This window comes from Carassius gibelio, chromosome B17, assembly GCF_023724105.1.
Source record: "Carassius gibelio isolate Cgi1373 ecotype wild population from Czech Republic chromosome B17, carGib1.2-hapl.c, whole genome shotgun sequence".
In the NCBI taxonomy this organism is placed as follows: Eukaryota; Metazoa; Chordata; class Actinopteri; order Cypriniformes; family Cyprinidae; genus Carassius; species Carassius gibelio.
The window spans coordinates 11,127,801-11,141,421 of NC_068412.1; the positions used below are offsets into that span (position 1 = coordinate 11,127,801).

Genomic DNA, 13,621 nt, shown 5'->3' on the forward strand with positions numbered 1-13,621 from the left:
GACTCGTCAAAATAAGAGTTTGGTTTAACTTGAAGAAACTGTGACAGAACTACTACTAATAAATTATTATTAAAGCATTATTTTTGAGGAATATTCACTAGAAAAATAAAATACACAACACAGTATTTCTGAAAAAAAAAAGGGGGGGGGGGGGTGCTACTGACTATTAAAACTTAAAAGAAACATTGAAATGAAATCCAGAGAAAATGAATGGAAACCACTGAATTTGGTTAAAATAAAACTAAATTTGAAAAAAAAAAATGTTAAACTTGTAATAAATTTCTGTTTAATTGTGCAAGTTTCGTGATTTAAATGAATTAGGCATGTTTTTAACCCAACTTAATTTTAAAATTAATAACATTAACAAAAAAAATTTAACTAGAATAATGAAAATGAAATTTGAAAATGGATAAAACTGAATTTGGGAAAAGAAAAAAAAAACAGATTTCATAGGGCCCTAAGCTTTTCATATGCATGCTGCCGTGTAAAATGCTGCTGAAAGAAAAACTACAGACCATTTCATTTACATACACACTTTCCATGTGCGTGCAATGCATTTGCACGCATCAGTCACATCAACACTTAGTTTTTTCAGTCTCTGCAATACATAATTACACATAATTTCATTTTAAGTCAGAAGGATGATCCCTAAACTGATATTTCCTCTCACAGATGTCACCAGAAATCCTTAAATGACTCAAAAACAAACTGCTCATACAGATATAGTCTACTCGTATGACAAACCCTACATCTATCGCTCTCAGTGATCAGCAGTTTAAGAAAAGGAGCAGTCGGGCGTAAACAGGTATGTTTGGTACACAATACAGCAGGAAGTGCACTTAAAATATGTCAGTGTGCTACTGCATGACACTCACCATGACGTCACCCTTGCATTCATACAGGCAATGCAGGGCCAGTTCCTGATTGGTCCCTCCTCCATGCAACGCACTCGAGCACGCCAGGTGCATGAGGTCATCTACTGCAGGGACACACAGAAGGTCCAGGAAAGACAGATTTAAACATATGGTCATGCAGATTTCATTTAAATAATGCAAAATTGCAGCATGTTTCCTTTCATTCAGTTTAATGAGTACAAAAAGAGAGAAGTTAATGTTGTATTGTGTAAGTTGTAAACCTCTTTGCTTTTGCTCAGTGTTGGCCTCCAGGTCAGGCAGTGGCGCCCACACCAGTTCAGCCTTGTGTAGGTCGTGCTGCGCTGCCGAGCGCTCTCTCAGCTCCGGGACCTCCGCCTGATACCGCAATCCAATGTTTATCCGACTGCAAGAGAGAGAGAGAACATAAACAGGCTGCTGTAGCAATCTAAACTAAATGATTCGTCCAAACGCATCAGACCACTAGCAAAAATCATTTTATCTTTTTAAATACTTTCATTCATACGTTGATACTTTTTAATCAAATATATATTTATTTGAATATACTATATTACTAGCTTAAAGTTCTTTTAGAACTTCCAAAAGAAGAATGCTGGTAATCAAACAGCCGTTGGTCCCCATTGACTTCCGTAATGGGGAAAGAAACACTATGGAAGTCAGTGGGTCCCATCAAATGTTTGATTACCAGCATTCTCTAATATATCTTATGTTCAACATAAGAAAGAAACTCATACACGTTTGGAACGACATCAGGGTGACAAAAAATTTCATTTTTGGTTTATTTTGGTATTTTCATTTATTTGGTTTAAAGATCAAGTAGATCTTTTTTTTTTATCTTCGCAACACAAATTAAGATATTTAGGGTTAGTCTGAGAGTTTCTAATCCTGCATAGACAGCAATGCAACTGACATGTTCAAGACCCAGAAACGTATTAAGGACATTGTTAAAATAGTGTGGCATAAATGGTTCAACCTTAAATTTCATGAAACTATGGAATATTTTTTTGTGCACGAATAAATGCAAAAAACAAACAAACAAAAAAAAACATTTGTCATGGTACTCTCTTGAATGCGTGTCAAAAACTAACACGGAATAGAATAAATTGTTTCATAAAGTTATTTTTTCTTTTTGTACAAAAAAGTATTCTTGTAGCTTCATAAAATTTTGGTTGAATCACTGATGTCACATGGACTATTTTAACTTTGTACTTACTACCTTTCTAGACCTGTAGAACTGTTGCTGTCTATGGGAGGGACAGAAAGCTCTTGGATTTCCTCAAAAGCATCTTAATTTGTGTTCTGAAGATGAACGAACATTTTTAAGAACTCACACTCGCATTCACAAGAGTAGATTTTGACCATGGGTATTTGCATAGAATTAACACCCCATGTTTCCCAAAGCCAAATGTTCAAGTGTCTGACTGCCAAGGTCTGGGGATAAGGCAAGACAGATTGTGTTTTATTTTTTTGTTCCAGGATGTGCTTTCATGGTGCAATGGCCAATTCCAAAATGAAGGGATCTGCAGCCATTTGCTGTGTATGTAAGAGAGAAAGAATTTCAACCAAACACTGTTCTGACCATTAGATAAACCAGCTGGTGTCAGTCAGAGAAGATATCCCATAATTCCCTCTGTTTCTGCCACCATCCCCCACCTACTCGGTTCTTGAAAACAGAGCTCTGAAATACCCCATGTATGAACCTAGAAACCCACTAAGATGTCATTTACCTTAAACATACTATCAGCATACTATCAGCATGACATAACAGCTCCCCAACCAGCTCCACTGTTAACATACATGCTAAAAGCATGAATTTTGCATCTGCAGTCAGCAGTTTACAACTTACAATCAAGTAAAAGCAACATAACAGAACTATAAGGCCTGTTTACACCACATGCATTAGCAGTGTAAACGAATCAGCAGCATCTTCAACAGCAGGCTCACATTGTGCTTTCACACCGTCAACCGTTTGTGCTGTGGAAAGCTGCAGCTCTGTCCAGAAAATAAAGTGATTTCTGGTCTGCTCCATTGAGTATTGTCTAATAAATGTGAGGAAACAGCTATTCTGACAACTGACTTTCAGCCAGCTTAATGAAATCTAGTAGGAAGGTAGCAAAATAAAAAAAAAGGCAAGGTTAACCAAGTAAAGAAAGTGATCTTTCAGCCAGAAGTGTAAGCTAATTAAGGAATCTTGTGAAGCGTAATATGTGGGGGTGTTATTTGAATAGTTTATGTACTTACGGCTCAATACTGACAGGTGTAGCCTCACTCATAGCAGAGAGAACTGGAGGTGTTATATCACTGCTGTCTGGACATATACAAACAAAAAGACTGTACTTTAGACGCAAAGTAAAGAGTGTTTCTTATTATATGTCCTCCTATTCATGATATGCACATCAATTATGTCTAATTACATGTATCCTGGCTTGTTAGGACATATAGCTTAGGTATACTAAGTCTGTTCCAAACCCTTATGAGGCGCCTACTTACAGCACTTTAAGCTGTTACAAACAGTAGGCAGCTCATTCTACTTCATTTTCCTTAATATTTTGGGTAGCAAATTCTAAGGCAGCATAGCATGTCTCCTTTGCTAATAAGGCAGCCCTAGCACGCATTAGGAGGAGCTTAGGAAACAAAATGAACATAAGAAGGTGGACAGATTTTCAGAGAATATGTCCATGAAAACTCAATCCATTATTGAGTTATTAGAATATTAAGTTGTTAGTTTAGCATCATTGGAACCAACGGTTCATCAAGTTAGATGTGGAGTGCTACATGTGTAATGCACATGGAGTTCCTTTTGAAATTGTTTTTAAGTTAGGACACTGTTTTATAAGGAAGCTGGCTAGGCAACCTTCTAGGTTTTGGAACAGTACTTAAGTTTAGGTTTTTGGTTGTCAGTTTAAGTCCTTCAATTCTAAACAATAAATCAAAACCAGAATTCTATTCAAGGTTGTATTTAACTCATTTTATCAATAATGCACTTTGTAGAGACAGTAAAAGGAACTCACTGGAGCGCAGGAGGCTACGGGTGGCAGATTTTGGAGTGGCAGGTGGGGGTAGCCCCTGATTATTCACTGCGGCGGCTGCAGCGGTGGCCGACAGGAAGGTTGAAAAGTAAAGACCCGAACCCTCACGAACTGGGCTGAGGATGGGCGGGGGAGTGTAAGGTGGCATGTTGAGGGGGTTGTCAATCAATCGGACAGGTGAACGTAAGTGGCTCTGGTAAGGTGTGATAGTGGAGTAGACTGGCGGGGCAATGAAAGTTCCGAGTTTGGGTGGGGGTATAAAGAGCGGTTCTGGACGAGGACGTCGTTTGGCTTTGGCCGATTTGCCGTCAGCTTCACTTCCACTCTCTGCGCCACCGTTCTGTAAAAAATAAAACTAGATGTTGGCAAGCCAGGTAGTGCAAAAACCCCTCTAAAAAACATATACTAGGGCTTCACAAAAAATTTCATTTCTAATTGCGATTACAATTATGGATGCCACAATTACATAATCGTCCAAAGCGTCAATTATTTGTTCAAAATCCACTGTTATTCTGCACACTAAAGATGTTATTTTTTCTTTCTACATGTTATTTTAATAGTTTTAGTATAACATAATATCATTCATATTTTTACTTTTTTATAATCTAAAGAAGAAACCAATGCTATGTATACTTAATATGTCGGCTTAATACTGAAAAGCACTAAAGGTTTTTCAAACAATGGTATAAACATCATTCAATGTAAATTGTGATAATCGTAATTAGTAATCGCAATTACGATTTCAAGGCAATAATCGAAAATTTTTATTTGTCAATTGTGTAGCTCTAACATACACCATATGCAAACTGGATGACCTTGGTGAGTCTTGTCAGATCTCATAAATGTGGTAGTGAAATGGGGTGGGGGAAGGTTGGATTAGGGTGAAGAGAACGGACAGGGGGGTCGGCAGAAATTTGCGGATTATTGGAGAATTTTAATCCAGGTTTTAACAGAGGGGGATGAAACAGATAAGTAGTCAGAGAGAGAGAGATATATCATGGGTATACAGAGGAATATTTAAAGGGGACTTGACCGGAGAAACCAAAATTCCCTTGATCTTTTGACATATAAGAAGGTCACTGTACCATTAAAAACTTCATGTAAATTTCCGAACTCAGAACTTTCTCGTAAGTCTAAAAACAGGACCCTATAAAAAGTTTTTCTTAATTTTTCTGGTAATCAAATGAAGGCATAAAATATACATCTAATTTATTATAATCAACTGAAAATTAAACATTTTTTGGCAAACAAAAGTGTAGCACAAAAGAGGTTTGCTGTTAAAATAAAACAAATGTGATTTTTTCCTTTAAAAATAAAGTTTTATTAAAAATTATTAGCAATAGTAATGCTGTTGCTTCAGGGTCTTAAGGCTGCGCAATAGATATATATTTCTGTCACAGTTTCTTCGAGTTAAACTAAACTTTTATTTTGATAGGCTGCCTTGAAGAACTTGCAGCTGCTATGTATGTGATTTGACGGTAGTCAATTTAAATGGTAAAATGCAAATGAAGTGACTCTCAGAGCAGCTGGAGATTATATCTGTGTGTTCATATCAGCAGTGGCTGAAAACATTGCACACATCCATATGCACGTAGTAAACAAAACAGTGCATCTGCCCTATCCACCATTCATTCAATGCCAAAATCATTGTGGCGTATAAGTGATGTCAAAGGCTTCTGCAGATTTGTAGTATTTCTATTTCTATCTCCACCATGATAAGCTTTCGGTTGTAACATCGCACAAGGTAAATAAGAATGAGACATCTAGTGGAGAAGACTAAAGATAAGATTCACGTTAACCAGATCTTTTGTTAAATGTTTGCTTAAATAAATACCAGAAAAGATAGATTCGCAGTTTATATTTTTAAACATTAACCGAAAAAAAAAAAAAATTTGCCCAGCCCTTATATGTACCGAATATTTATTTATGCGTTTTAACCATAGACTGTATAAAAACATGGACGCAGTGTCTAAGACGTCACCCATAGTTTTCCGAAGAGAGTTTTCGAAGCCAGAAGTAGGCGGAGACTGCCGTTGCCATCTTGGCAGCGTGTCACTCCTGGATAATCGAAAATTGGCAAAAAGGCAGGAGCTGGCTGCGGAAACAACGCCCAACTAGCTCGATGGCAGTGACAGCAGCGGCAATCCAACGGTCACTCAAGTGGCCATGTTCTTAATTTTGCAGAGCTTTAAGGCTTAATATAATCTAAACGGATGAGATTAATTAATTTTAAAAAAAATAACCCATTCACAGTTGTCATGAAGGGCAAAATTAGCTATATAGACCAAAATAATTTTTTGAAACAGGCTGTAAACATGTTTTTTTTCTTCTGTAAAGTTCTGCATTTTAACATGGGGTGTCTAAGGGATTGACTCCCTTTTACAGCCAGCCTCCATTGGCCAAATGACAAATTACAGTTTAAGTCACTTCCGTATGGGCTTCACGAGAGAGAGTGGGAGGTTGCCGCTTGGTTTTAACCTGAATCACAGCAGTTAATCTGTGAATTATGAATTATGTAGGCTGTCAAACATACACAAATGTTAGCCAATCAAAGTGAGCAATTCCTACAATCCGCCAAGCCTATTCAAATTCAAAACAGGATAGAAAATTACCTAAATCTTCTAAATTATGGTTTTTGATGTAAAAATCTTGATAACGTTATAACTGGACCTCAGAGAACTGATAAAAGGCAGTTCATGACCCCTTTAATGTTCTGATAAGATCTGTGAACTCACCTGGCCTGTGCTCTCAGACAGAGAGTTCCTCAAAGAACGTCGTCGAGTGACAATCACAGAAGTCTTGTAATCAGAGCAGCTCATGTCATGGGTGCTCAACGGCCGTGAAGGCCAACTAGCTGAGAGGGAGGCTTTCTCATGATCCGGGGACAAGGATTCAGTCTGCTTCACTGGCACAGAGACTGGAATGACCAATGGCATGAGGCCGTCATCTCTGGGCCGCTTGGCACTCACCTGATCCACCTCAGCGGCCCCTCGACCTGGACCTGTTGGGGCAACAGGGGGGCTCCAGGGCCTGTGTGGCTCTTGCTGAAAACACATATGATTAACACAGTCAAATTTACGGTTCAACAAAAGTCCTAAATCTCAGCGGAGTGCATCCTCCCTCCACTCTGTAGACATAATTTATATGCATGAAAGAAACAAGAGAGTGTTTAAGAGCTGATAAAGATATATTAGTACAGGAAATGAGGTTAGCTCAAGACTATTTTCAAAAAAATCTTAATGAATCAACTGTGACCTCATTTCTGCTCCAGGAAGAAACATTTTGCCCTGCAGAACAGCAGCAGACTGCATGAGGATGCATAGATGTGTCACAAGTGAATAACATAATGGCATGCCAGCATAAGACAATACCTCCATATAACCAGACTGTCCTGTGGGTATGTTAATGATTAGAGAACGAGTTCCTTCTGTGTTAGGTTTACTGAACTGCATTCACACTTCTCCAGGAACTAAAAAAAAAAAAAAAAAAAAACTATACAAAAGTGGTACTCTTAGCAATTTCACAATGCTTGCAAATTTCGAAACTTAATTTTAAAAAAAGAAAGAAAAAAAAAATCACAATGATCTTTGAGTCAGAAAATGTTGGGAGGAGCACCAAACCCATGTTTCCCTTATTGTGAGAGCGATTCCTGTTTCTCCTCATTGCTAACTCTTAGCAAAAGAATCATGAGAGCAAAGAAAATAAACTACTGAAAATTAATTGACATGTTGTGGAAAAATGCAATGCAATATGCGTCAATACTACTAAGTGTCTAACTGGAAGTTGCATGAAAATCTAGAAATCCCTGAGTATGTGGCTTGTCTTATCTGAACTCCGGCCTTGCTGGCACTTCTAAGGTATTCAGCTTAGCACATGAAGCTCTTACAGCTCACTCATCATTGAGCAAGAGCTGTTTTTCAGGAGAGGTTTAGAGGCATAAAGTGACATATTCGAGACCAATGAAAAACATTTTTTTTTTTTAAACTTACTGACTTATGGTACCTACTCCTTTCAGGGAACTGGAATCAGCAGACCTGAGATTTGCTTTTTACTGGACCATTCTTTCTGTTCTGTACTTTATCTAGCCCACAGATCAACAGTATATATGTACACACACACCCTTTCTTTGTTATCAGTCGTTGGACGTCTTAAGGGAGTGCTGCTGTCCTTTTCAAAGGAAGAACAAGGAAAAGCAGAGTGAACTTAATAGCATGGCCCAGAAACACTTCCCCTCGTTAAATTTGACTGCTAATTGAGCTAATTCTCTGTGCGCAGTAAAAGAATGAACAAACCAAGCAATTAACACTAGTCCATATAAGCAACATCTACTGAAAGTGGATGAAATCTCTTAATCTCCCATTCTAAAATAGAAGTGACACTGCAAAATCTAAATTAGTTACACGCAGAGCTGTGCTTCTGGGATCCGACAAAAGAAAATGCAGCTCTTTATGTACGTGTTTAGGCATCCTCTGGAGGGCCAGTGGGCTGAGGGTGGGATGCACATGATGGGATTTGAATGTGGAGTCCATCAGGAGATAGAGGTATGAAAAAGCCTTTTTTTTGGCTCAAGAGATCATGTGACCTAATGGTGACACTCGGTGCCATTACTAACTTTACACTCCCCTATAAACTGAGAAACTTGCAGAACCTGTATGCATTTGAAACAAGTAATGCATCCTCACTGCACAGCTTTAAGCAGATAATGACATCAAACTACCCTTGGGTAATTTGTCATCCTTAAGTCACAGTCCAACTTTTCATCATAACAATGAATTGGCAAAACCACAACGCATTTTAATTTCTCCAACATGTTTGACTGTAAAACTGGCAGTTGTCTTACCTTGGTACTACGTGAGGGAAGAGATTCCCTTTCGGAAGCCTTCTGAGCCAAGGTTTCCAGGTTGACCTCTTGCGACACCCTCCTCTTACGTCGTGTGCTCTGGATTACACCTGTTGGAGCGGCCCGGATGTCTTGCACCGCACTGTTCTCAGAAGCACCATTCTGAGAGCCTTGGGTGTGGAGATCAGTCGGTATGACAAATGGGTTATCCGAGGCAGGGCCTCCACCCTCTTTTGAAAGCCGACGTGATCTCCGGGGCCCAGGCTGTTGGGTCTCGATGGATTGCTGGGGAGCAGTGGAGGGAGGCTGAGGAACGGAGTCTTGAGTCTGATTTGACGAGGGATCAGTTGTCTCTTGGGACTGTCCTGGTAATGAAGGCTGCTGCTGATCAAGTGACGAAGCACATGGCTGCTGGCCATCAGAGTAATTTTCCAATACATGTTGGTTCTGAAGGGGCTGCTCAGATTTTTGTTGCTGCTGTACCAAGTCTTGTTGCGCTTGAATCTGTGGCATATGTTGTTGTGGCGGTTGCTGTTGCGGAGTATGTTTTAACTGCTGTGCTTGTTGCTGCAACTGTGATTGTGATATCTGTTGTGGCTGTTTTTGATGCTGAAGTACCTGCTGCTGCTGCTGTTGCCCCTGTTGTCGCATCTGCTGTTGCCGCTGATGGTACATTATTTGCAGCTGCAACTTGTGCTGTTGCTCCTGCTGCTGAAGCTGCTGCTGTAGTTGGGAATTCGTCTGTGTACTGTAATTCAAATTTGGCAAGGTCCGATTGCCCTGAACTACCTGATAGTATCCCGCAACCAAGTTCTGCTTGGGCTGTCCGAAAGCTAACTGAAAGGGTTGCAGCACTGAATTCCCAGGGTTGGACTGTCCATGCTGCTGCTGATTTAACATTCCAGGCTTTTGTGTTTGCTGAAAGGCCTGCTGCTGTTCCCAGTCCATGCCCCGGCCAGGTTTGGTCGTATCCCTGAAGTTCTCTCCACTTATGTTAGCCGCTTGTTTTTCAGTTGCCCTAACAGTCAAAGGCTCGGGTTGCTGCTGCTGTTGCTGTACTGACATGCCCTCATGCATCTGCTTTGCAAAAGTAGCCTGTGCCCCCAAGTAAGGGGCAAAGTTCTGGGACCAAGCAGCCATGCCCTGTGACCAATTGTTGGGTCGCTGTTGGGGCTGCAAAGGTGGGTCTTGGTGAGACCACTTCATGGGCATCATCTGTTGGTAGTGCCCACGGCTTTGATCACTCTTCTCTGGGCTGAAAATGACAGAATTGAGGTAAGCATGTGGTGCTTCTGCATTCAAGTTTTCCACACCTCCACTCTCATTATGGCCTGGCCCTGAGGGAGGGACCCCAATGCCATAGTAGGGCTCTGTATGCTGAGAGGCCTCTTTCATCGCCACACCCTGATCGCTAAAGAAAGTGATGCGCTTGCCCGTTCTTTTTGTGTTTGGTTTCTGTTGAGGTGGCAAACTCATGACTTTCATGAATTCTGGGGAGTGGTGGAGCAGGAGGTTAAGGAGACAAGAGTTCAAATTCCCAAACCACAAAAAGTTTTAATGAAGCGTCTTAGAGTATCGCCCTTGACAAAGAACCCTTGATTGGTTTAATGACAGTTAATGGTCATCCAAACCTACTCAGCATGGTAGGAGTGCAGGCAAGCTTTAAAAGAAAAAACTGCAGCATCTCCTGTTCAGAAATAGTAGTTTCAGTACGATATAGCTCAAACATGTCCATTTGCTTTTTTCTTCACCACCAACTCTGCCGCTTCTGGGATGTCAAGCTGGGTTGAGAAGTCTTTAGGTTAACTTGTTGCTCATTCATTGAAGACAACCTAAGAAGAAAGTGATGACAAATATTACGGTTAGCCTTAGAGTCAGTTGAAGTGGGGCTTAGTGGGGGTTCATTGAAATAGCCATTTCAGCAATTTCATGAATAGAACCCTAGAGAAAAGAATTTGAAAGGGAAAGGTGGATTGTAAAGGGTTGGGGGAACTGTGTCATTAGCAGTTTAGTGCACATAATATAACAATGTTGAACAAACTGCAGGTAATCTATTCAGTATGCATAGAAAGTAAAAGACTAATCTTAGCAACCAACAAACCAAGATGACACATATGTGAGAATGCTATGTGTGAGTAGGGGGGGAATGTGCACACTACCACAAATAATGTTTCTAGATTGTTAGCAGAGAGGGCATCAGGGAAAGTGAGTAAGATGAGAAGAGATGTACAGTTGCACACACAATCCCACAGAGAGTGTGAAAATGTACTAGCCTAGTTTCACAATGAGATTGTTTGAAGGTAATTCCCCTCATAGCTCACATCAGCATATCAATATTAACATCAAAATCAATACAAATCTATCACTAATCCGCTACACCCTCCTCTCATAAATCATGGAGGGCTTGCATTTTATTTAAAGAAGTATAAATCTTCCTGCAAGGCAAGCAAATCATAACCTACACTTAGAAGGTCAAAGCACTCTACCTGATGATTTAACATATTTCTTTTGTGATCTATATTTAATAATGGTTTATTGTCCTTTAATTATTTAATGTACATCAGTGTTTCTGCTTTAACTAACACTGATTCCCTGTGCTAAAATCACAGTAGTGCACATCTCACATGGCTTTTTGCTCTATTACACCGACCAATAAAATTGTGCTCTATGCTTAATATAAAATAGCACTGAAGTCTAAACTTTGTGCACCTGAATCCTTCCAAAGGTGTTCTGTATTACTTATAGCATATATATCACTAGCTAAATTACATAATAAATAAATAACAGCCATTCTTACACAAGATGTTTTTACTAAAACAACTAAAAGAAGGATTCAAAAGATATGAAAAAAAATATATATATATAAGCATGATTATATGGAAATTAACCAACTTCAAGTTCAAAATATATTTTATATATACGATATAACGGAGCATTCTGGATGTTTAAAATTAACAATCATTCAAATACATTACATTTGGCCAACTCACATTTAACAAAAACTGTGAAATCAACATAGGGTAAAGTGTATACATACTGCGTACTCCAAGCCATTTAAAGCTGCAGTATATTCAGGGTTGTCGCAACACCCCTAACTGCGCGGGGATGTAAACAACAGTTGCATCAACCAAACCAGGGTACTCTTAAAGTGTGAGGACCATATTGCAGGTCAGGCTTACCCAACACACTTCAGTGCAATTTTTTTTTTTTTTTTTTTTGCGTAATCCAGCGCATGGCGTACTGCTGAAACATAAATGTCATTACATTGGCAAAACAACATAAGACACAGCAACGCACGGTTATAAAAGCTGACAAGAAAACGTGTTTAATAAGCTTGTAACGTCAAGTACAGTTACCTAATCGTACCTAGTCCTTAATATAAATCACAAACGAATAAAGAAGAGCCTCAAGTGCTGAGGTATGAGCAAGAATTCCCCTCAGAGAAATCTAGTGGCTCAAGACGTAGTCTGCTGCTTCACTAGACAGCATTTTAGGGGGCGTAGACACAGAACGGGGTCTCTATTTAATCTAGTTTTACAGAGTTTATCTACTTTTAAATTACTATTTCACCCAGGAATTAAAATGCGGTCATTTACTCACTCTCGTGTAGTTCCAAACCTGTATGACTATATTTGTTCCGTGGAAAAGGAGATGTTAAGCAAAATGACAACCATTCGTGAGAGCCACTTTCGTTTTGTGCTAAAAGTCAATAGTGACTGACACTGACTAACATCTTGTTTTGTATGCCATATAATAAGCAAACCGTACGGGTTTGGATAAACAGGCGTGTAAATAAACGACAGAGCTCTCATTTTGTGCTACTATCCCTTTAACTTCAACGCGTTTTATTTACGCGACGCAGGACGGACGCGTTGCGTTCGAACGTTCGAAAAGCGCATTCAAGCCCCTCAAAAAGCTGTCTGGGTAAACAGCTCAATATATTTTGAGGCACAGACAGAGTGTTTGCATACTGGGTGCCCTCCCTGGACCCCCCTTCTTAGGGAAGCCAGCTCAGCGCTATTTACCAGAAGTTCTTTGTTGCAGAAAAGGGATTATCCAGTCACTAATTCCGTGTCACACTGCAGTCTGCAACAAAGTGAGACAACAATACACCCTATGAAGCATGCTTGAGCAGCAAGATAATAAACGTGGTATATGACAAGCCCCCCATTCGTTCTCTTCCTAGTTGTCAACTCTGGAGATAATTGTAATTTGTGCGCAAGTTAGTTTCATGCTTTCAGTATGGAGTAAGAGCCACACGTAGCGCACGTACGAATTCGACTAATATTCTGCTAAAACTTAATAATGGTATCCCCTACATGACTTCTGTTTGCTAAACATTCCTAAACATGTATTATTAAGCGTTTAAAATGCATCCTTACCGCGCTTGTTGTCTTCTACGTTTGTTTCCAGGTCGCCTTAAGAACAACTGCAGTGTCCAATGCAATAGTAGAGAAATGACTGCATGCTTATCCACGATTGAGTCATGCAATGCTGACCTCACTCCAGTAATATTCAAGTCAAGAGGTAGATCCTTGTGCAAACGTAACCACTGAGAAATGGAAATGGAGGGCTTCTTTGACAAAATGGCGTGGCGTTTTTCAAAACAATTGCACGCGATTTCGTTATTATTGCACCCGCATGCGAATCAAAACGCCCAAAGAGTGTAGTTCACACGTACATGAAGTATGGAACAACACATTCTCTTTCAGCTGAAGTCTTGTGATCCCTTACTGTCCCGCTGGCCACACCCACTTCCGCTACCATATAAGGCATTTCCCCTTCCATGCGGGGCGCTGTAAATGACTGCAAATGCACGGGCCATGCGGGAAATTCCGTCACTGGGAAACATTCTTAAT

General features: G+C 39.9%; 1 protein-coding gene across 3 annotated transcripts in view; it reads right to left on the bottom strand.

The window, feature by feature from the left end:
* The window catches only part of mideasb (mitotic deacetylase associated SANT domain protein b), a 28,658-nt gene that overhangs the window by 11,808 nt on the left and 3,229 nt on the right, over positions 1 to 13,621 (bottom strand). The window contains exons 1-8 of one of the 3 annotated variants that reach the window (XM_052580395.1): positions 13,145 to 13,493; positions 12,788 to 12,848; positions 8,763 to 10,594; positions 6,658 to 6,966; positions 3,905 to 4,262; positions 3,135 to 3,201; positions 1,136 to 1,278; positions 876 to 979 (exon numbers count right to left, since the gene is read on the bottom strand). In XM_052580395.1, coding sequence (XP_052436355.1) covers positions 876 to 979; positions 1,136 to 1,278; positions 3,135 to 3,201; positions 3,905 to 4,262; positions 6,658 to 6,966; positions 8,763 to 10,247 — 2,466 coding nt within the window. In that variant the 5' untranslated portion in view covers positions 10,248 to 10,594; positions 12,788 to 12,848; positions 13,145 to 13,493. Of the gene's footprint in view, positions 1 to 875; positions 980 to 1,135; positions 1,279 to 3,134; positions 3,202 to 3,904; positions 4,263 to 6,657; positions 6,967 to 8,762; positions 10,595 to 12,787; positions 12,849 to 13,144; positions 13,494 to 13,621 lie in introns of those variants that run through there. The other 2 variants (XM_052580393.1, XM_052580394.1) reach the window with 2 other exon arrangements.